The 22,857-nt window shown below is 40.4% G+C and overlaps 1 protein-coding gene across 2 annotated transcripts in view; it reads left to right on the top strand.

Moving 5' to 3' along the window:
- RIC8B (RIC8 guanine nucleotide exchange factor B) overlaps positions 1-10,779 on the top strand; it is a 101,899-nt gene extending 91,120 nt beyond the window's left edge. For both annotated transcript variants that reach the window (XM_052640074.1, XM_052640075.1), the window contains one exon: positions 9,435-10,779. In XM_052640074.1, the coding sequence (XP_052496034.1) occupies positions 9,435-9,546 (112 nt within the window). In that variant the 3' untranslated portion in view covers positions 9,547-10,779. The remainder of the gene's footprint in view (positions 1-9,434) is intronic.
- The last annotated feature ends 12,078 nt before the right edge of the window (positions 10,780-22,857 follow it).

The following is a 22,857-nucleotide window of genomic DNA, read 5'->3' on the forward strand; positions in this document are numbered from 1 at the left end:
AGAAAATCCTTTAGATCTGCACTGTCCAATATGGTAACCATTAGTCATATATGACTATGGCTAGTCTGAATTGGGATGTCTTCTAAGTGTTAAAATACTCAGACATTCAAAGACTCAGTACAAAAAGAGAATATAAAATACCTCAATTGTTTATTATGAATTTATGTTGAAATAATATTTTTAATATATTGGGTTAAGCAAATTATTTTAAAACTAATCTTACTTATCTTTTCTCACTTTTTCAATGTGGCTACTAGAACATTTAAGATTGCATATGTATGGCTTACATTATGTTTCTGTTAGACAGCACTGTTCTACCTCATTAAAAATAAACTGTAAGTTTTCTTAGAAGCTTAATTAAAGGAACTTGGATCCAGTTAAACTAATATACCCTTACAGTGGTAAGGGAGAAATATGATATTGTTCATCTTTAGGTTAAAGAGGGCCTTTCCACTGGCTGGACACCTCTAAGTAGGATGTCATGCAGTCTTTGTGTTGCTTATTAGTAGTCATTGTCCCTTAACTCTGTAGTAGGAATGCCTACTTTGAGCTCTTGATTTAAGCACTAGCCAAAATAGTGGCTTTTGTTTATTAGAGAAACATCAAATAAGAATAATCTCCATTGACTACTTGCTCTTAGTCACCCTCCTCCTTCCTAATTGAGAAGAGCATGTCAGAACTTCCATTTCTCCTGCTTTATTCAACACTGTCAGTTGGCATGCTGACCTCTTACTAATATTTATTGTGCTAATTTTGGACAACAGGATAGAAAGGTCTGTAGAGAAATTACCAAGAAATAAAGATCATCTTCACTTAAGGGTAAAACTCAGTTTTATTTTTCTAACACTATCCCTAACCTCTTTCTCTATATTTTCTTAACCATACTCTTTAATGTGAGGTGGATAGCACATTTTTAGAAGCTTTGCATGTGATCTTCTAACAGAAATGAGAATAATAAAAGACTAATATTTTATATATTGCTTTTAAGTTCGAAAACAGCCTTGTGAATTAGATAGGGTAAGAGATATTTTATTGAGGCGTAAATGGGACCAGTGATTAAGTATCTAAACCCAGATCAGTCATCTTGTTAATGACATAGTCAGGATTTTGTTCTTAGACTTCAGACTCCAAATCTTGAGTGTTATTTTAAAAAATTACCAACATACAGCTCTCAAATTTGTCAGTCTGATTATCTTTAGTAAGATGCTCTAAATTTTAAATAGATTCAAAGGACAAAGACAGATAGTAAGCCTATTTACCTGAGAAGAAAATTAAGATTTGGAGGCCATTCCTGCTTTTTCATTCCATAATTGAGCTTTTCTCAAATATCAAGTCGGGTCCGAAGCAGCTTATATCAAAAACAAAAACAGCTTCATATGAAGGAAACCAGTAAAACTGCTACAATTCTATGTTACTATAAAATATTTTAATTATTTTGAAAAGAGAATATTCTGACAGATTCTTATATTCAGTGTGATCATATGAAGAAAATTAACTTTAGAAAGACTTCCCTATTTATAAGGCTGTTGCCTGTTTATTCAACTCCCGAAGTGGAAGGACATGCATGGTGTGGACAATGTGCCATATCCATTTCTCTTGGGAATGATATTTTTATGTTATGTAGTTTAACTTCCCAGCTGTACCCAATCCCAAAGCATGACGGTGAGGCTGAGGGAAGGGTCTCAGAAATGTTTTTGAAAAATGGAGCTTGAACACCTCAGATTTGGTACAGAAAAGCCACTACACCTCTCCTACCTATTGGTTAGTGGCTTAGTAAAAGATGAGTGTAACTTTAGCACTAGGAAGCCATCAGATGGAAGATTATACTGAAAGATGAAGGATCAGCAAAGGACATGCTCTGATGGTATATAACTGAACATTTAACTAGTGCCGAAAGTTGTATTAATTTCTTGAGGACAAAGCATTTAAAACACTTCAGAATATCACAAGTTTTGAGGAAATCCATTGTACTTCAGTAGATTATGGACTATTCCATTGATGCTGAAGTATTGAAATAAGATGCACTCTCAGAATTATAGCAAAGATTACAGAGCTTCCTTCTCGGGGCTTTCACAGGCTCCGTTACAGCAGGCATTTTTGGAAAAGCTCTGTTAATTAAAATGCTTTATTTATATACTAATTTTCATCCCATCTTCCAAATGTGAAAGGGAATTAAATACAAAATGGCTAATTTTAAATGTCAGGGTTCTTTTTTTCCAAGCCAACCTTACATTAAGAACAGGAATCCCTATGCCAAAGAAATGGTTCCCAATTATCCCATCCTGGGTTTTGTTATGCATTGTACAGAAGTCAACAAAACAAGTATGTAACAGAACCTGCCTAAATAACAGCCACCCTCATTAAAATCAGAATTAATCAGGGGGTGATTGAAGGAAGCAATGCTTCATAGGTTCCCCCTTTTTCTTCTTTTCTAATCATAGAACAAAATATGTTACATAAAAGGATTGGAACTATTATGCAGTACTCAATTAGAGGGAGGTGAATAGGTCTCTAACATGCTGTTTTATCAAAAGAGCAGACTGGTGTTTGCATGACTGTTGTTTCATTACAGACCCTGTCATTAATTCCATGTGTCAATACTGCCCTGTAGTACACAGAGCAGACAAGAAAGAAGAGCCCTTGAAAACAAGGGAATGATTTTTGAGTCGTTATCAAGCTAAGTGGCAAGCGGGAAGCTGAAACTCGTATAGGTAAATTCGAAGGGACTCTTGGGAGATCTGCAAGTGGGAAACAAGAATGCATTTTACCAACTGCTTAATTATGTCCTGTTTTTCAACAAGTACACTTGAATTGAATGCTTTGTTTGTATTGCACAAAAACATGTGCTTTGGGCAAGAGTATTCTCTTGTTTCCAGGTCAAGTAAGGTGTTTCATACACATACACATCTGGCCTATTCTATAATGTGCTATTGGGTATGTTAGTATCTGAGCCCCAATATTGCACTGTCATTTCTGGGGGAAAGTTACATAGGAACCAGAAGTCTAAAAAGTGGAGCTTTCTCTAAGGTCCTGAGAGGTTGTATAAGCCCAGGCATCCCAGAGGAGCATACTTACAAGGAAATGGTGGCTCAGGAAAATGCGGAACTATATCTGGGGAAAAAAAAGACAGACTATAAAACTTTCAGTATGGTATAAATTCCATAATCTCCCATCCCTAAACCTTTAAAAAAGTACTTTTTGGTTTCCGTTAGCAGTCCTGAGGGTTAGGCTGGGGCAAAATAAGGTTTCCTTTCTTGGACGTGCTTTATCTGTGTCCTCGTGCCTGGCCAAGCCCTTATAGATTATGGTTCCTTATCGTTTAGTAAGATCAAATTTCTAAATGATGTTTCGTTCCAGTTGAACATTCTTGGAGGCTTATCTCTTCCCTGGCCAGATGCCTGATCAGATGAGAAGCCCGCCATGATACTGTCACAGTGCCTAGAATGGGCTCTTTATCCAGTAGACATCACTGTACTTTTTGATGATAACGAGGGCAGTCTTAACTTGTGTTAAGGCCTGTGTATAGCATTGAAGGTAAGTATGAAGGAGTTATTGCTATGTGAATATCTTAACCCTGATGCACATTTCAGTATACAGTATCTTCGTTTAACTACATGATCTACATATATCTAACACCTAGCCATCCTTTTTAGATGGGACCTTCATAATTTAGGACCAGTAACTCTTCATGAAATGGCCTGTTTATTGAGGGCCATGATTGAATTTAGATCCATCCTTAAAACATTTGCCATTGCTTTGAATTTATTTTTGGAATCATTCTAATCATTTGCTGGTAGCTTTGCAGAAAGGACTTGTGGTCTTGGTGTATGTCGGTGACAATTAGGTAGGCTGCTGTGCTTGACTTTTAGGTTTAGAAGATCTTGATTAGAAACAAAAGCCTAGCAGTTTTAGTGTCTTAAAAACCTAGTAGCTTTTTAAGTAGATCATAATTATTTAGTAACCTAATATTTAGACTCTTGGAATTAGAATAGAATCTTAGGGATCATCTTGTCCAACCCCTTCATTTTATAGATGGGGAGACTCAAGCCCAGAGAAGGAAATGACTTGCCCAAGGACACCCAGCACGTTAGTGGACAATCTGAGACTAGACCCAGTGGCGCCCCATATGTAAGCAGCCAAGTCTACATGAATCAGTGGTTGGAAATTCCAGGTTGTATGGCACAAAGAGGGCCTTGATTTCTGGATGGTCAGAATGTCTGATGACACTGACTCATCAGGGAAGTAATTATAGTTAAAATAGTATGAGGATGACTCGTGGCAAATGGTTCTCTACCATTGTCCATTTATGCTATGACCCATGTATTACATTCTTTCAGTAGAACTTTACTGAGCACCTATTATGTGCCCATCCTAGATACTGCAGATCCCAGCCAGATAAGACATGGACTCTGTCCTCAAGTTGCTCAAGTCCAGTAGAGAATGAGAAATCCCTAGAAAGCATCATGCAGAATTCCCTGTAGAGTGCTAATACTTTTCCTAATTGTAAATCTTGGTGATGAAAGTGAACCTTTTCTCTTGGTCAGGGTTTGTTTATTAGGAGTCACATAAAACACTATACCATTCCTTTCTGTGAAAATACAAGATAATACCAACTGCAGCTAAATTGAGTTCATAAACACTTATTGAGGATCTACCATCTGCAAGGCACTGTGCTAGACACATAGGGATATGAAAATGAATACAGCGTAGAATATTTTCTTTTTAATATGTCAAAGCAGTATTGTTTTATAGCTTTCAACCTTTGTAATAAGAATTATTTTTAATAAATAGTCTTAAAATACGGGACCCTTGAAATAGAAGACAAAATATCTCTGTACTGTAACCCAGACTTGTCAGCCCAGGATTGCAAAGTCTCCATCCAAATCCTCTTTTGTACCCCATATCTGTCTTGAGCTTTCTTTTTCCTTTATCTCAGCCAAGCTAGCCTGCTTGCCAGTCCCTGTACACAACTAACTCTCGCTTCTGTGCCTTTGCTTGACTAATCTTCTGCTTCGGGATGCGTTTCTCCCCGTGAATCTATGTCCATCACTGCCATTACAGTCTGGCCCTGAATCCATCTCCTGCCAGGAGCCTGTGATCAGCATCCGCATCTCCTCTGTGTCCCTCCCATGTGTACATAGCCCGTATGACTGGTGGAATAACAGTTCTGTGGTATTCATTAATGCTTCCCATTCTCTGTCCACATCTTGCTGATCTAGATACAACAGATCTTACTAAATGAAGCAGCTTAGTATAACCAGGTCACTTTTCAGACCTTTTAGGAGTAAGTTTCTATATCAAAGAATTCATTTTGGTATTTGTGGACTGTTATATGATAGAGAAGAAGATCAGAATCGTTAGGATGGGGGTTTGAAAAGTAAGCCTCGGGGTCCATAAGAGAAAACAGTCACATATCTATAAGTGATCCTCTCTCCTTCCATTCCCAAACAGGATGAGAAATTGCCTTTAAATAAATTTCAAATACAGTAAGGGTGTATTGAACTGTCAGGCTAGGGGAAGCAGGGCTCTGCCTGTTAATCATCTCAAGCTTGTTGATCTGCTGTTCTGTAATTCCTTTAATATTGTTTAATGTGTGTGTGTTTTACCTTCTGAACTGACTAAAAGCTTCTTGAGGACAGGGACCATGTCTTTTATTTGCTTCTGCATACTCGTCCCCCACTTATTCCCAAAGACTGCCCTAACAATCTTGTGGAAACCTTCCTTCCATAAGCACATAAAGGACAGGAAATGCATTTCATGGGTTCCAACTACATCCCAGCCATTGCACTATGTACTTGATATGTATAAGGACCTTTCACCCGCATGATGATTCAGTGAAATGGGTATTGCTATCCCAATTCTACCGATAAGGAAGCTGAGGTTCAGAGAGTTCAAGATCTTACTGCTATAGAACCTAGGTCTGATTCCAAAACCTTTATATGCCTTTCACTGTACCATAATAACAACAACTAATATTTAGGACTCCTTTACAGTTCATAGAACTCTTTCATTTACACTATTATTGTTGCTGTTACTACTACCACTGCTAGTATTATAACCCCTTAAGTCATCACTAGGAAGTAGGTAGGTAGAGCTAGTATTATTATCCCCATTTCACAGATGGGAATACAGAGACTCAGAGACTTGCCCAAGATCACACAACTGGTAAGTGGAAGAGCCAGGACTTCAAAGAGATTTCCTGACTCTAGACCTTTTTGTTCTTTCCAGTGTATCACATTGCCGCCTTAATTTATTTGCATGAATGCATAATTATTTGGCCAGTTATCACTGACACCTCTCCTACAGGAGTGTCAGTAAGACAAGACATCCTATAGCATCCTGTAGCCAAGTGAAAAAGAAAATAATTCATATCCTTAGAGGAGCATCTATGTTAGTAGAGGGGTGATACAGAAAATCCAAAAAATAAAACCTTGAGAAGAATAGTTCACAAGTGAGAATTAAAATATGAGCCCTTTTATTCTATAGATGAATTTTCATAATTTGGCCATAAAACTTTTGTAATGTTTTTAATTATTTCTATTATAAAATTGGATTAGGGAGTAGGGGTGAAACCTATGGACTTGATTTGAAAATATTCCTCCTGGGTTTGGATGGGAAAGTACTGGCTACCTTGTGCAAGCTGGTAGCTAGCCCCAGTATCATTCTGTTACCAGAGAAATGCAGAAATATTAGGAGTGATGGCATGCCCCGCCCCCCAGCAGTTCATCACTATCTTGGTAGAATTCATACAATCTCATCTACTGATCCCATTCCACCCACCCATACCCTTCACCGCACCTCACCTTACTGTTCCTGCAGTCACCATACCCCTTCAAACCTTTGAACATTCTGATCCCTTAGTGTTTCACCCCCGAAGGTGGTCCCCTTCTCCTTTTGTATTGATTATTAGTGAAGTGTCCAGGATCACAAAGTCCTTCAGGACAACCAGAACTAGGAATTGTTACTAAAGTACAGATGTGTAGTATGAACTGGTACTAGAGAGAAGTTTCAGTGGAAGCAGATTGTTCTCTAGTTCCACTAAACATTTCTACCTGGTTGTCGTGTAGAGTTCTTCACTGTCCTGAAAGATGTCAGTGTCTTCCCCCATCCCCCAAAATCTGCTCCATCTGCTGTGCTCTTGCTCGAATGAATGGTCACCATCCACATGGTCATCTGAGCTGGGAGCCATAGAGACAGTCTTCCTCACTCCCCTTTACCAACTCTGCCCTCCCAGTGGATGACAGCTCTACCTTGGAAGTGATGCCTTTTCTTCCCACAACCACAACCCAACTTTCTGTCTCCTCTCACACACACTGTTACAGTGACATCCTCGTGACTTGCCTCTCTGCCAGTTTCCCTGATTCCGATGTGTCTTTGCACTGCTGCCAGAGATTCTTCCCTATAAAGCAACCCTGGCTGGGCATTCCTTACAGACTAGGACCCAAGCTGCTTACTTTGACATTCAAGACACTTGACTCCCAGACCCCAAACTGCCCTTGCAGACTTACTTCCTGCTGTTCCTTCAGTGAACCTTACCCCTCCCCAAACACTGGGCCCTTTCCCAGCTTGAGAGCAGAGAAAGAAATTGACACAATCCAGAAAGGTCTACACAATCACAAGTAGGTGGGACCATACAGAGCCCTCCACACAATCTCCCTTGCCAGAAAAGTCCTGTGCCATCTTTGCCTGGCATAGGACACCTCCCTGGAGGTGCTGCTCCCACCTTCCCCAGGTGATCAGATCGATGCTTCGTCTCAGGAGCTGTGATTTCCTTTGTTCCTGATCCTATTACAGCATTTACCCCATTATGTCCTAAGTTATTTTCCATGAGTATGTTTCACTCACTGCTCGAGGGCAGCAGCTGTGCCTGCCTTCCTTCTCTCCCCAGTATATGACACAGTTCTCAGCACATAGTTGTTGAACAGCTGAACTCAGAGTGTGTTCCTTCAGTGCAGTTAGAGCAGTTAATCCAGATGTGCAAAGAGCCCTGAACTGGGATTCAGGGACTGTCCCAGGTCCAGCTTTGCCACTAGACATGTGACCTTGGGTAAGTCACTCAGTCTCCTTTATTAAACAAGGGAGTTGGACTAAATGATCTCTAAGGCCACTTTAAGTTCTATGATTCTGACCCCATTCTGGGATCACGAAACACATTTCCTACTTTATAAATATTTAGCAACCTCAATTTAACCAGTCAAACATCAATATTAATAGAGTCTTCAGACTCTCAGCAGAAGTCTCCTGGTAAGAGCTGCTTGATTAGGCTCCTGTTGGCTTATCCAGTGACCACTGAGCTGTTCTTCCCCTTCCCCAGAAGTTTCTCTGCACTTGTAACACTAGCACACGGTTGTGTGGCTGGCCCTTCCCAGGAGGGAGCCCTTCTTTGTGCTGGCCTGAGGGACAACCACAAGGAAGCAGAGGGAGAGGAGGCTTTATTATCTTCCTTCACTCTAGCTCCCACCAACATTACAGTTGCTGCCATGTGGGTTCTTGCTGCAGACATGTTTTTAGGGGGTGATGGCCGTTTCTGTGAGAAATAAGCTTTAAGCAGCTCGTGTGCTCTTCAAGACTCCTTTTAAAGTACGCTGCTACTTTTTGGGGTGGGAGGAGGACTAGAGTTAGCAGCTCAACAGGTACATTCACCATAATCTCCATATAATAAATAAGAGCCCATGAAAAGATTAAACAAATCTTTCCTAACGCTTTTTGATTGGCTTAATCAATAATCATCTTTAGATGAGGCCGTAACTTGTGGAGTAGATATAATTGGATTAGCTGAGGAGAGGCAGTTGGGGAGCTTTGAAGAGATTAAAATGGCTGTCAATCCCATAATTAAACTGCCACAAACAAAAGCAATGGTGTTTTTTTTGTTGTTGTTTTTTTTTTTAAAGAAGGAGAGAAGAAGGAAAGAAAAGGGAGGGAGAAAGTTGGGAAAGGCCAACTGATTTGAAATCAATAAGTACTCATATATCACTAGAGACTGGAGAGGGAAAAATCAAATGGCAGATTTATTCCATTAAATGAAATCCATACATTTCAAATCAGCCATTTAATTACATGGCTGGTCCACTGGGACAGGTGAAATTTTGGCAGCTTCAACTTCACTAAAACAAATCCACAAAAGGAAAAAAGTTAATTATTAAAAACAGAAGAGACCTGCTCCTTGTCCTGAGCCCATTTAGACCTTGACTTTTCATACTTTTAATTGGCTTAGTAGGTTTGGCCTGTGTGAATGAAGTCTTTTATCTCCCTCTTTTTCTTTCCATACCCCTTTCATCTTTCCTGTTACAAACACACAGAGAGAGCTTGAGGAAAAATACTTTGGTTTTTAAAGACTTTTCTTTTTTTTTAAAGGATGTGGATTTGGGCGGGGGGAGGGTGTGTGTGTGATGCTGGTGAATACTTTTTTCTCTCTCTTTTATCTCTTTTTCCAGAGAGGAGTTGCTTAAACCAATGGGACTAAAACCTGATGGGACAATAACGCCTTTGGAGGAAGCACTCAGCCAGTACTCTGTCATCGAGGAGACCAGCTCTGACACAGACTGAAAGCATCACCTGCTCAAATCTCAATATTGCTTTTATCAGCATCTTTTCTCTGTAGCTCCAGGGGAATCTTTTCTCTAAAACATTTATGCCCTTGCTTTGGCTAGAAACACATTAACTGGTTTACTCATTGAGAATCCAGCGTATTTAAGAAGTGATCCTGTGTTTTTGCGATATTGAGGCATTCATACAGAGCTGCAGTTAGATGGAGTTGCAGGGACTAGGAACAGGAAAAAAAAATTCCATTCTGTCAAGATGGAACTGAAGGACTTCACTCTATAAGGCAGCCTTGGTTGAATCTGGCAGTTCTGTTTGCCAAGATTCTTAACAGAAGATTTAGCTGTGTCCTTCCTCTCACTTGTGTGAGCTGCCCTTTCTGAATCTCTCCAGAGACGGAGGCACATGAGAAGCAGAATGAGCTGCTAAAAGGGGCTAAGGCAAGTGACCCTTTAGATCAGGACTGAGTGAATGGAAGCCAAGCAGCTGCTCCATAGGCCTAGCCCCACTCTTCACTTCATTTCAATTTTGTATAAATCTATAGAGACTCACACACACACACACGTGCACACACACACACACACAGCCCCAGACTTGCAAACTGATTACATTAAAAAAGTTTGTATGTCAGTTACCTAGAACTTCAGAATACATTTCTCCCTATAAAGTTACAAAGGATGGTTTAGTTCTGAGGCAGCTACCAATGCCTATTTATTCCCTAATAACCTGAACACTAGTACCATAGAACTGAACCCCGCCTGTATTGCTGCATGGGGAGCATGCATTCTGAGGTCTAACACAGGGGTGCCAGGAAAACATTCCCTCCAACCCGGAAGAGGGAATGGGGACCCCTGGGTACTGGGAGTTCTTCTGTGGCCTCTGCTGAGGGTGGAGGAGACAGCAGCACCCATTTGTACATATAGGTCATTCATACGCCACGTTTTAAATCGGGGACTGTGTGTGCTTGTGTGTGTTCTACCTTTCTACCATATGTGATCAGTTTAATGGTAACTTTATTTATTTAAAAAAGAAACACAAATAGTTACTGTTAAACTGATTAAGGCTGTTTTTACTTTGGTAAAACAGATTGGTCATATGAAAAAGTAGAAAATGAATCATGCAGTAGACAGTGGGCCTAGTTAATCAATGGCTAAAGTTGAAAAGGGGTTGGTTTCCTCTTATATATATATATGTATGTATGTATATACATATATATATACACATAATGTGCTTAACCACTGCCTTTTAAAACTTTAAATTAAATAAAACATTGGGGTTGATTCAATTTAGCCATCTGTGTGTGTTTCTTTATAAACAATACTATTTATTGTTTATTGGGGTAAAAATACTATTTCACAGTTTATGCTTTTTTAAAGTGCTTTTACATCTGTTATCTCAGTTGTAATAAATAGCTTTTCTAAGGATAAAGTACACAGAGTATTAGTGAAATGTCTTTTATCCAGAAGTCACTTCTCTGGCAAAAGTACAAATCAGGAATACAGTTTTAAAAGGCCTTTGAGCTGCCAAAAGAGAAGTCAGAGTTTCTTACAATTTATTTCTACGTGAGAGCCTCAAGAATCTATCTCACTTTTTGCCTCTCTGCTAAAATTTGCATATATTTTAACATGTTTAGTTAATCTGACTTTCAAGTCCACCAAAAAAAAAAAATGGCAAAGGAGGAGGCTGTTGGATGGAAGGCAGACCTACTGAAAGCAAAAATCCAACTGAAAACTGGATAGGAATGTGGGGAGAATGAGAACTACTTGAGGTATCATAAGTCTGGGACCATCTGTTTCCCAAAGGACATTCTAGTTGACCCAGAAAGTATCCATACAATAGTATGGCCCGTAAACTAATTCTCATAATGATGACCTTGTGTTTCTTTTTTAAAGAAGTTAAATCCAGAATACTCTATAAAAAGACTATAAAGAACACAATACATTTTAGGATTTTCATCCAAAATAACTGGAGTAGAAGTTATGGGCGACCCATGTTTTAACAGTAAATAAAGTGAAACTTGGTAATTCATAATTTTAGATTAAGTGAAAAAAAGTTTAGAAAAAAGAATTTTAAGTATTTTTGTTACTTCATTCTACAAATGCATTTTTAAGATATTTTTATAATTTCTGCAATCAGATAGCTTTGGCATGAGTGTCGCTTACCTAAATGAAGACATGTTTAATGAAATACCATCTTGCCAGCTTTATGCAGAGTTAATGTTTGAACAGTCTTGTTTAAGTTACTGTGCTCTTCTGTTTTCAGTGAGTTCTGTTTCATTTTGAATTTCTCTGTGCTGGGCACTAGGCTTTGTTTTGAAGAGAGAATTTGCAGAGGGAGAAGATGAAAGTGACTTCATCTTGCACATGGAAAGAGAACCAACATCTGTCAATTGCTTGCTCTGTGCTGGGCTTTTTATGTATCTTTATCTTGTGTATCCTCGTCACATCTCATGTTAGAGATCATCTCTGGAAAGCACAGTAAGTTACCCAACATCACACAGCAAGTAAGACTCCAACTTGCACTGGTCTGACCCCCCAACACCTCACCTTCCCCTTCACATTGCCCACGGGGGTCCACCTTGTGCCTCCTTATGACTTTGGAATGCTGGGAGACTGGTAATTCTCAGGCCATTTTAACCAATAACTATTTCAGCATAACTGGTTTAAAGAACTTATTACATAGGGAGGTGACCCAAATGAAGTTGAAGTATGAGCAGAAAACTTGCTCAGTTAGTACTGAATTTCAGATAAGGGCGTGGAATCCTTTAGGTCAGAGATTAGGGCTGCAGGCTCCCCAACACTACCGCCCTGCCCTGACCCTCAACATGTCCTGGCTCGGTGACCTGCAGTGGGGATGGTGAGAATACACTGGCCAACTGCACTCTGCAGGCCCCTGTGTCTACATCCCTCCCAATCTTTAAAACGGTATGGGGAAGCAAGTTCAAACATAAGGCACTTGAGCTGCTTAGAGTAACAGTCAGCAAATACCTGAGGCCCTTTCTAGCCCTTTCAAGCCCCTTTCACACACCCACTGATCCTGAGAGGTGGACAGGATGGACCTTACTGTCCCTCAATAAAGGTGTGGGCAGAGGTGGTATAAGTATGCAACCTCCCCTCACGACCATCAGTCTTGCTGCCTCCCAGTACTAGATGTCTCTTATGTTGACTTCCCTTCCCCCTCAGATTTTAAAAATAATATATGTTTCATTGTGGAAAGTCTGGAGAATACAGAAAATCCTAAAGTTAATCATTGACCCCACAACCCACCACCTGAGATAGTCTCTGTTAATGTTTCAGTGTATTTCCATCCTGTGTTTTTTCTATGCGTATATAATTTATTTTACTACTAGATTGGGATCATGCTGTATTTACAGATTTGTATCCTGCTTTCTTCTTTAACATACTGTAAGCATTTTCCCATGTCAATAAATATTCTTCAAAAATTAATGGCTATATGATATTCCATTATATGCATTGTGGTAAACAGCAGTAATTGCTTACCCAGTATTATTATTCCTTACTAATAGAGGAGACATCATGACCTATCCCTCATCCCCTCAAAAATCAGTGCCTGCTGCCTTTCTGGGTGGCAGCGTGGGCCTTGTCAGCACTGCAGAGCTGCAGGAAAGGGGAATGGGCACCAGGAGAGCAGACTAGCTCTGCCATACACAGCCCAGCAGGAGCCTTGGTGGCACAGATCATGACACAGCTAGATTAAGTGCCTAGATGATTCTATAATTTTTGTTAAGGAGAGGCATTTGAAAAGAGCACAGTATCTAGCTGACTTTAAGAAGTCTGCATGTGAGGAAAAAAAAAAGATGTCAATCATGTTTACTATGGTGTCCAGTTACTGACATTACATTGTTTGGAGCTATTCTTCACTGCAATAGCAGAAGTGAAAGGGTCTACCCAGGGGTGGGGAGAGACATGTTATTCTTTCAAGAAAAGTGAAGGGACACCTGTCAACACCAGTGGGTAGTGATGAGCACAACACGGAGAAGGAACAAATGAATGGCGTTCCAGGGACAGGTTATATGGGTGAGGGAGGCAGGAGGGAGAGAGTTCTGACAACTGCCCTAAGTGAAAAGATGCAAGAAACAGGTTTCTAGAGAGGATGTGACTGACACACTGTCCCAGCACCCAGTCTTTAAGAAGACTCAGAACACCCTTTTCTTAAGGGAGGGGTGGGGAGATTAAGCCTCAGTTGCTGAATCATGCATTGTACACAGTGAACCAACATTCCTCTGCATCTAGAATGGTGTTAGCTACATAGCATCCTTGACAGAGAGGGGAAAATTGTCACTCCAGTCCAGAGTTCAGTGGTTCAGATGAACCCTGGTTGAGAAAGGCTGTCTTAAAAGATCAAAATGATTATCTGAGGCTTCTGGAGTCTGATTTGTGTTTTCCTTTAATGTAACAAAGGGAAGATCCTGGGCCCTAGTCTCCAGCTCTACTGTATCCAGGTCTCACAGACCTGTACCTTTTCTGCATTGAACATAATTATAGCTATATATACTTCCTGAATAATTAGACAGTCTAAACACTTTATGTGCACTTACTAATTACATCTTCATGACTGTCTTATGAGGTAAGTACTATTAGAATAATTCCCACTTTCCAGATGACAATAATAAGGCATAAAGATGTTACATACTATGTGCAAGCCACACAGACAATAAGTAGCAAAACTTGAACTCAAACCTACATGATATCTCTGTAAATACTATGCTATATGTTGCTTCTGCAATCAGAAAAAATGCAATAAAGTCTTATTTGAGAGGAAAAAATTTTCAGAAGTGATTGAATAGTAAAAACAAAATTGGAAAATAACTTCAACACATTTTTCCTCACTCCATTTCCAGATCCCCACTGCATAGAATACCATAGCCCTGCTAGTCTCAAAGAAAAGGCCCATACTCAACAAGCACACCAGTCCACATTGGTGTCCAGTAAACATTCACTGAGCATTTACCATGTACCATGCATGACTGACTTCCCTGGTGGCTCAGACGGTAAAGCGTCTGTCTACAATGCGGGAGACCCGGGTTCAATCCCTGGGTTGGGAAGATCCCCTGGAGAAGGAAATGGCAATCCACTCCAGTACTATTGCCTGGAAAATCCCATGGACAGAGGAGCCTGTCTGTGGGGTCGCAAAGAGTCGGACATGACAGCAACTTCACTTTGATGCACGACTGAAGTGACAGCATGCACAGGCACTGTTCGAGGTGCTTGGGGACACAAACACAACTGAAAGTCCCTGTCCCCAAAGTGCCCATAGTGTGAGAAATCCATAACCAAAGCCTAGACAAAGTGCTACAGGATGCCAGCAGGAATGTGGGGTTGAGTAACAGTTTCATAAGTGACATTTGAGCTGAGCACGAGTTCACCATGTGGAGGAGAAAAAAAATGGTTCCCACCAAAAGAACTGGCCCCAACAAAAGCTTGTGTGTTTGATGTGATTATAGAACACAAGCAGCTGAGTAGGACTGAAATAAAGGCATCCCATATCTCAGATGGCACACGTGAGGAGCAGCATTTCAGGCGAGGAAAGGACAAACCAGAAGGATCATGCTGACCTCCCTATGGAGACTGGAGTGGAGAAGGGACAGGAAGTAAGAAAAGAGACCAGATAGAAGGCTGCTGCAGCTACACATGATGGGTAAGCAGGGCCTGAACTGGAGTAGTGGCAGGTGTGAAAAAGAGGGAATGGAGTAAAGAAATACCTAGACATTGGAATAAACACAATTTGGCACTGTGGAAAGGCAAGAAAGAGCTCATTTAAACTCAGGTGGGAATGCCTTTGGGGAAAAGATAGTCTAAAACACTGGCTCGACCAACCTGTGAGCTAAGCAACTTTCAGTTTGGGAACAGGAGGGTGGTGCTATGAAGTATTTCAAGGAATTTGCAGATCTGTAGGGTCTCCAAGCATCCTTTACACACTAAAAAATGTTTTGGATATCAAGTACAGCTGTTTTACAAATACTGTATCACATGTTGATGTGGTAAGAGTTCATTGATAAGCATTACTCAATTTATAATATCCTTTTGACCATCTGCATTTCTGTCAAAATATATAATGATAAATAGCTATCATGTGTGGAAAGAAGATCCACAAAGTTCAGGTTTAAAAAAAAACACCCAAAACCTCGAAATTGGAAGGACTTAGCTCTTGGTAACAAGTATCAGAAATTCAAGTTGAACTATCTTGGTCATGAAAGCATAACAGAAGGAGATGAACAACCGAGTTGTGCAAAGATGGAGACATCATGGGGGTCTCAGTTACAACCAAAACCCAAGTGTTGCTGTATTACAGGGGGAAGATAAAGGAACTTATAGAATCCTTTTATCCACAATGAGTTATGACTTTCAAAACTATTATTTTGTCTTTAAAGTTAAAAAAAAAAAACAATTTTTCTTGCTTTTTTCTTTTCTTCTCCACCCCTCTATCTCAAGACAGATGATAAGCTACCCAGGAATAAAGTCATGGACTCAGTAAATAAAAATACATGTTGATAGATGTAAAACACTATTTCATTCTACCCAAAGCAAACATTCCTGAAACTAAAAATTTTTATTGTTTCAATGTCTGTGGTTATAAGAGTTACTATTATGGTATTAAATGAATCTATTTTCTTACCAAAGGTACATTAAGCAATAGAAATTAATGAAGTGAATTTTATACTAAAATTTTATGTGAGCCATAAAAGGTCACCAATAGTAAAAATGAAAAAAAAGGAAAAGGAAAAAAAGCAAGAGAGAAAACCTACATAGGTCAAAGAATATGGTAACATCATACATTTTCAAGCATGTACATGCAAGAAGAAATTAAAAGTAATTCCAAATAGAGACACTTCTGGTTAAACAAAGCAGTCTGAACACACGCATTTACCTTGACAACCTCCTAAACCTATTAAAATAGCAGTGAATTGGATGTGTGGGAGTAAGGCTTAACCTCAGTAAGGCAATGAAAATGAGAAAGAAGATGACAGCTGAAAAGAGCTATCAACAAAATTTTGGAAACTAAAAATTTTGAAAATTTTAGATGAGCAAGAAATATTTGATGTAGGAAGAAGACAGAAGATGCAGAAAGATTAAAGCCTACAAGAGACAAGGGAAGCCAAAAGCAAGATGACACAGCTTATACCAGCTCATGAGAGCAGACTGTTAAATGCTTAGGAATTTTTACAAGCTGATTAAAATTATTCCTTATTAAAAATTATATAAAATTTAATTAAATAAGTTATATTAAAAACAAAGTTAATAAATGCTCAAAACTCCAGATACATGGGTGGGGTTTGAAACAGGCAACCAGGTTCCTCTCCCCTAGCTGCCTCGGCACACATTCCTGTTTTACCTCCCCAAGAGAAACCAGGAATTTTCCCTCAGGAGAAGTTATTTCGAAGGGCTCTGCACCTAAGGACTCAAGCACAAAAGATAACTGAGTACCTTACTGAAAACAGAAGGATCGGGTAGAAGATCTTCCCCCAGTCAACTCCAAGAACACTCGAAGCTAGTACCCTTATGGCTGGGAAAATGGCCCAAAAGAAGGATCTGAAGAGAATGAAAAGTAGGGATCTTCCAATGCAATGGCCAGATACCAGTCTTCTCACACTCAGGGAGGCCACCATTCACTCATTCACGAGATATGCACTGAATACATGCTAATGCCCCAGGCCTGCTTCAGGTACACATAAGTGAACAAAATAAAGACCCTGATCTTAGGAGTTTTAATTCTGGATAAAGACAGACAATAGATATAGTGTATCAGTGAACCTAAAAAAGCACACAATCCCTGATGCCATGTCAGGTGGCAATAATACCTATGGAAACTAAAGCAGAGTTAGGTCCAGATAGAAGTTTTATAAAATGGTGTCAGTGAAGGCATCTCTGATAAAGTGTTGTTTGAGCAGAGACCTGAAAGCAGTGAAGAAATAAGCAATGTGAACGTCTAGCTGATATTCTCTCTAGGCAGTGGGAACAGCAAGTAAGTGCAAAGACCTCGGAGCAATAATACCAATAATGACTGGGGAACTACAAGGTGTCCAGTGTAGCTGGAGGAAGAAACGTAAAGAGCAGTCAGAGATCCCTGGGGTCGGGAAGATCCCCTGGAGAGGGAATGGCTTCCCACTCCAGAATATCAATATTTAAAAGATCCACTCCCTAACCAATTTCTACCCTCTTGGGGGCACACTTACCACTGTTGAGAATGCACAGGAGACATCATAGCAACTCATTTTCTGAGCCACCTTACACACAGCATCCCAACGTCCAGTGAAATAGTACTAGTCTATTCTGCCAAAGAATAAACTGAGGCTGGCTTCCCTGAATCCACTTGCAATGCAGGAGACCCCGGTTCAATTCCTGGGTTGGGAAGACCCCCTGCAGAAGGGATAGGCTACCTACTCCAGTATTCTTGGTCTTCCCATTGTGGCTCAGCTGGTAAAGAATCCACCTGCAATGTGGGAGACCTGGATTCGATTCCTGGGTTGGGAAAACCCCGAGAAGGGAAAGCCTACCCACTCCAGTATTACCGCCTGGAGAATTCCATGGAATGTATAGTCCATAGGATCGCAAAGAGTCAGACACGACTGAGTGACTTTCACTCTCACATGAAAAAGAGAGACCTTGGCTCTCTATTCTGTTTCATTAATCTATGGATCTGTTTTCGTACCACACTACACTGCAGCTTTGTAATACAGTCTGAAGTCTGGGAGGGTTATAGCTCCAGGTTTGTTCTTTTTGTATCAGGACTGCTTTGGCAATTTGGGGTCTTTGGCAATTCCATATAAATTTTAGGATTATTTGTTCCAGTTCTGTGAAAAATGGTTTATTTTGATAGGCAGTGCATTAAATCTATAGATTGTTTGGGGTAATATGGCCATTTTCATAATTCTTCCATTCTAAGAGCACAAGATATCTTTCCATTTCTTTGAATTCTTTGAATTTCCTTCAATTTTTTTTTATAGTTTTCAGCATAATAGGTCTTTAGCCCGCTTGATTAGGTTTACTCCTAGTTTTTTGTTTTGTTTTGTTGAAGCTTTAAACAGGATTGTTTTCTTACTTCCTCTTTTTGATATTTCATTATTAGCATATAGGGCTTCCCTGGTGGCTCGGATGGTAAAGAATATGCTTGCAATGCAGGAGACCTCGGTTTGATCTCTGGGTTAGGAAGATCCCCTGGAGAAGGAAATGGGCACCCACTCCAGTATTCTTACCTGGAGAATTCTATGGACAGAGCAGCCTGGCGTGCTATAGTCCATAGCGTCACAAAGAGACAGGACTGAGCCACTAACACTTCCACTTCAGGTTTTCACTTTATTAGCATATACAGCGACAAAGAATTGATGCTTTTGAACTGTGGTGTTGGAGAAGACTCCTGAGAGTCCCTTGGACTGCAAGGAGATCCAACCAGTCCATTCTGAAGGAGATCAGCCCTGGGTGTTCTTTGGAAGAAATGATGCTAAAGCTGAAACTCCAGTACTTTGGCCACCTCATGCAAAGAGTTGACTCATTGGAAAAGACTCTGATGCTGGGAGGGATTGGGGACAGGAGGAGAAGGGGACGCCAGAGGATGAGATGGCTGGATGGCATCACTGACTCGATGGACCTGAGTCTGGGTGAACTCCAGGAGTTGGTGATGGACAGGGAGGCCTGGCGTGCTGCGATTCATGGGGTTGCAAAGAGTCAGACACGACTGAGCGACTGAACTGAACTGAGCATATAGAAATGCAGTACATTTCTGTATATTAATCTTAAATCCTGAAACCTTGCTGAATTTGTTATTAGTCCTAATAGCTTTGGATGGTGACTTTAGGGTTCTCTATATACAGTACCATTGTCATCTGCAAATAGTGACAGTTTTCCCTCTTTCCTTCCAATTTGGATATCTTTTATTTCTTTTTCTTGTTTGATTGCTACGATTAGGACTCCAATACTATATTGAACAGAAATGGTGACAGTGGGCATCCTTGCCTTGTTCCTGAATTTAGAAGGAGGGCTTTCAGCTTTTCACTGCTGAGTATTATATTGGCTGTGAGTTTGTCATAAATGACTTTATTTTGTTGAGATATGTTCCCTCTACAACCATCTTGATGAGTTTTTTAAATCAGAAATAAACCCATACACATGCCATTAATCTATGACAAAGGAGGCAAGAACTACAAGGGAGGAAAGACAATCTCTTCAACAAGTGGTGCTGTGTGGGAAAAACAGACATATAAAACAATGAGACTAGAACATCCCTTCAGTTCAGTTCAGTTCAATCGCTCAGTTGTGTCTGACACTGCGACCCCATGAATCACAGCACACCAGGCCTCCCTGACCATCACCAACTCTTGAGAGTTTACTCAAACTCATGTCCATCGAGTAGGTGATACCATCTCATCCTCTGTCATCCCCTGTCCTTTCTAACCCCAATCCCTCCCAGCATCAGGGTCTTTTCCAATGAGTCAACTCTTCACATGAGGTGGCCAAAGTATGGGAGTTTTGGCTTTAGCATCCGTCTTTCCAATGAACACACAGGACTGATCTCCTTTAGAATGGACTGGTTGGATCTTCTTGCAGTCCAAGGGACTCTCAAGAGTATTCTCCAACACCACAGTTCAAAAGCATCAATTCTTCAGCACTCAGCTTTCTTCATGTCCATAGAGTCAGTGATGACATCCAGCCATCTCATCCTCTGTCATCCCCTGTCCTTCCTGCCCTCAGTCCCTCCCAGCATCAGAATCTTTTCCAATGAGTCAACTCTTCAAATGAGGTGGCCAAAGTATTGGAGTTTCAGCTTTAGCATCAGTCCTTCCAAAGAACACCCAGGGACTGATCTCCTTTAGAATGGACTGGTTGGATCTCCTTGCAGTCCAAGTGACTCTCAAGAGTCTTCTCCAAAAAAAGCATCAATTCTTCAGCACTCAGCTTTCTTCACAGTCCAACTCTCACACCCATACATGACCACTGGAAAAACCATAGTCTTGACTAGACAGACCTTTGTTGGCAAAGTAATGTCTCTGCTTTTGAATATGCTATCTAGGTTGGTCATAACTTTCCTTCCAAGGGGTAAGTGTCTTTAATTACATTGCTGCAATCACCATCTACAGTGATTTTGGAGCCCCCAAAAATAAAGTCTGACACTGTTTCCACTGTTTCCCCATCTATTTCTCATGAAGTGATGGGACCAGATGCAATGATCCTAGTTTTCTGAATGTTGAGCCAACTTTTTCCCCCTTCTCTTTCACTTTCATCAAGAGGCTTTTTAGCTCCTCTTCACTTTCTGCCATAAGGGTGGTGTCATCTGCATATCTGAGGTTATTGATATTTCTCCTGGCAACCTTGATTCCAGCTTGTGCTTCTTCCAGCCCAGTGTTTCTCATGATGTACTCTGCATATAAGTTAAATAAGCAGGGTGACAATATACAGCCTTGACATACTCCTTTTCCTATTTGGAACCAGTCTGTTGTTCCATGTCCAGTTCTAACTGGTGCTTCCTGACCTGCATACAGGTTTCTCAAGAGGCAGGTCAGGTGGTATGGTATTCCCATCTCTTTCAGAAGTTTCCACAGTTGATTGTGATCCACACAGTCAAAGGCTTTGGCATAGTCAATTAAGCAGAAACAGATGTTTTTCGGGAACTCTCTTGCTTTTTTGATGATCCAGTGGATGTTGGCAATTTGATCTCTGGTTCCTCTGCCTTTTCTAAATCCAGCTTGAATGTCTGGAAGTTCATGGTTCACGTATTGTTGAAGCCTGGCTTGGAGAATTTTGAGCATTACTTTACTAGCGTGTGTGATGAGTGCAATCGTGCGGTAGGTTGAGCATTCTTTGGCATTGCCTTTCTTCGGGACTGGAATGAAAACGGACCTTTTCCAGTCCTGTGGCCACTGCTGAGTTTTCCAAATTTGCTGGCCTATTGAGTGCAGCACTTTCACAGTGTCATCTTTCACGATTTGAAATAGCTCAACTGGAATTCCATCACCTCCACTAGCTTTGTTCATAGTGATGCTTTCTAAGGCCCACTTGACTTCACATTCCAGGATGTCTGGCTCTGGGTGAGTGATCACACCATTGTGATTATCTGGGTCATGAAGATCTTTTTTGTACAGTTCTTCTGTGTATTCTTGTCACCTCTTCTGAATATCTTCTGCCTCTGTTAGGTCCATACCATTTCTGTCCTTGATTGAGCCCATCTTTGCATGAAATGTTCCCTTGGTATTTCTAATTTTCTTGAAGAGAAAGTCTTTCCCATTCTATTGTTTTCCTCTATTTCTTTGCATTGATCACTGAGGAAGGCTTTCTTATCTCTCCTTGCTATTCTTTGGAACTCTGCATTCAAATGGATATATATTTCCTTTTCTCCTTTGCTTTTCGCTTCTCTTCTTTTCACAGCTATTTGTAAGGCCTCCCCAGACAGCCATTTTTTCTTTTTTGCATGGGGATGGTCTTGATCTCTGTCTCCAGTACAATGTCATGAACCTCCATCTATAGTTCATCAGGCACTCTGTCTATCAGATCTAGGCCCTTAAATCTATTTCTCACTTCCACTGTATAGCATAAGGGATTTGATTTAGGTCATACCTGAATGGTCTAGTGGTTTTCTCCAGTTTCTTCAATTTCAGTCTGAATTTGGCAATAAGGAGTTCAAGATCTGAGCCACAGTCAGCTCCTGGTCTTGCTTTTGCTGACTGTGTAGAGCATCTCCATCTTTGGCTGCAAAGAATATAATCAATCTGATTTCAGTGTTGACCATCTGGTGATGTCCATGTGTAGAATCTTCTCTTGTATTATTGAAAGAGGGTATTTTCTAGGACCAGTGTGTTCTCTTGGCAGAACTCTATTAGCCTTTGCCCTACTTCATTCTGTACTCCAAGGCCAAATTTGCCTGTTACTCCAGGTGTTTCTTGACTTCCTACTTTTGCATTCCAGTCCCCTATAATGAAAAGGACATCTTTTGGGGGTGTTAGTTCTAAAAGGTCTTGTAGGTCTTCATAGAACCGTTCAACTTCAGCTTCTTCAGCATTACTGGTAGGGGCATTGGCTTGGATTACTGTGATATTGAATGGTTTGCCTTGGAAATGAACAGAGATCATTCTGTTGTTTTTGAGACTGCATCAAGTACTGCATTTCGGACTCTCGTTGACCATGATAGATACTCCATTTCTTCTAAGGGATTCCTGCCCACAGTAGTAGATATAATGGTCATCTAAGTTAAATTCACCCATTCCAGTCCATTTTAGTGTGCTGATTCCTAGAATGTTGATGTTCACTCTTGCCATCTCCTGTTTGACCACTTCCAATCTGCCTTGATTCATGGACCTAACATTCCAGG

Source organism: Budorcas taxicolor, chromosome 5 (assembly GCF_023091745.1).
Source record: "Budorcas taxicolor isolate Tak-1 chromosome 5, Takin1.1, whole genome shotgun sequence".
Classification (NCBI taxonomy): Eukaryota; Metazoa; Chordata; class Mammalia; order Artiodactyla; family Bovidae; genus Budorcas; species Budorcas taxicolor.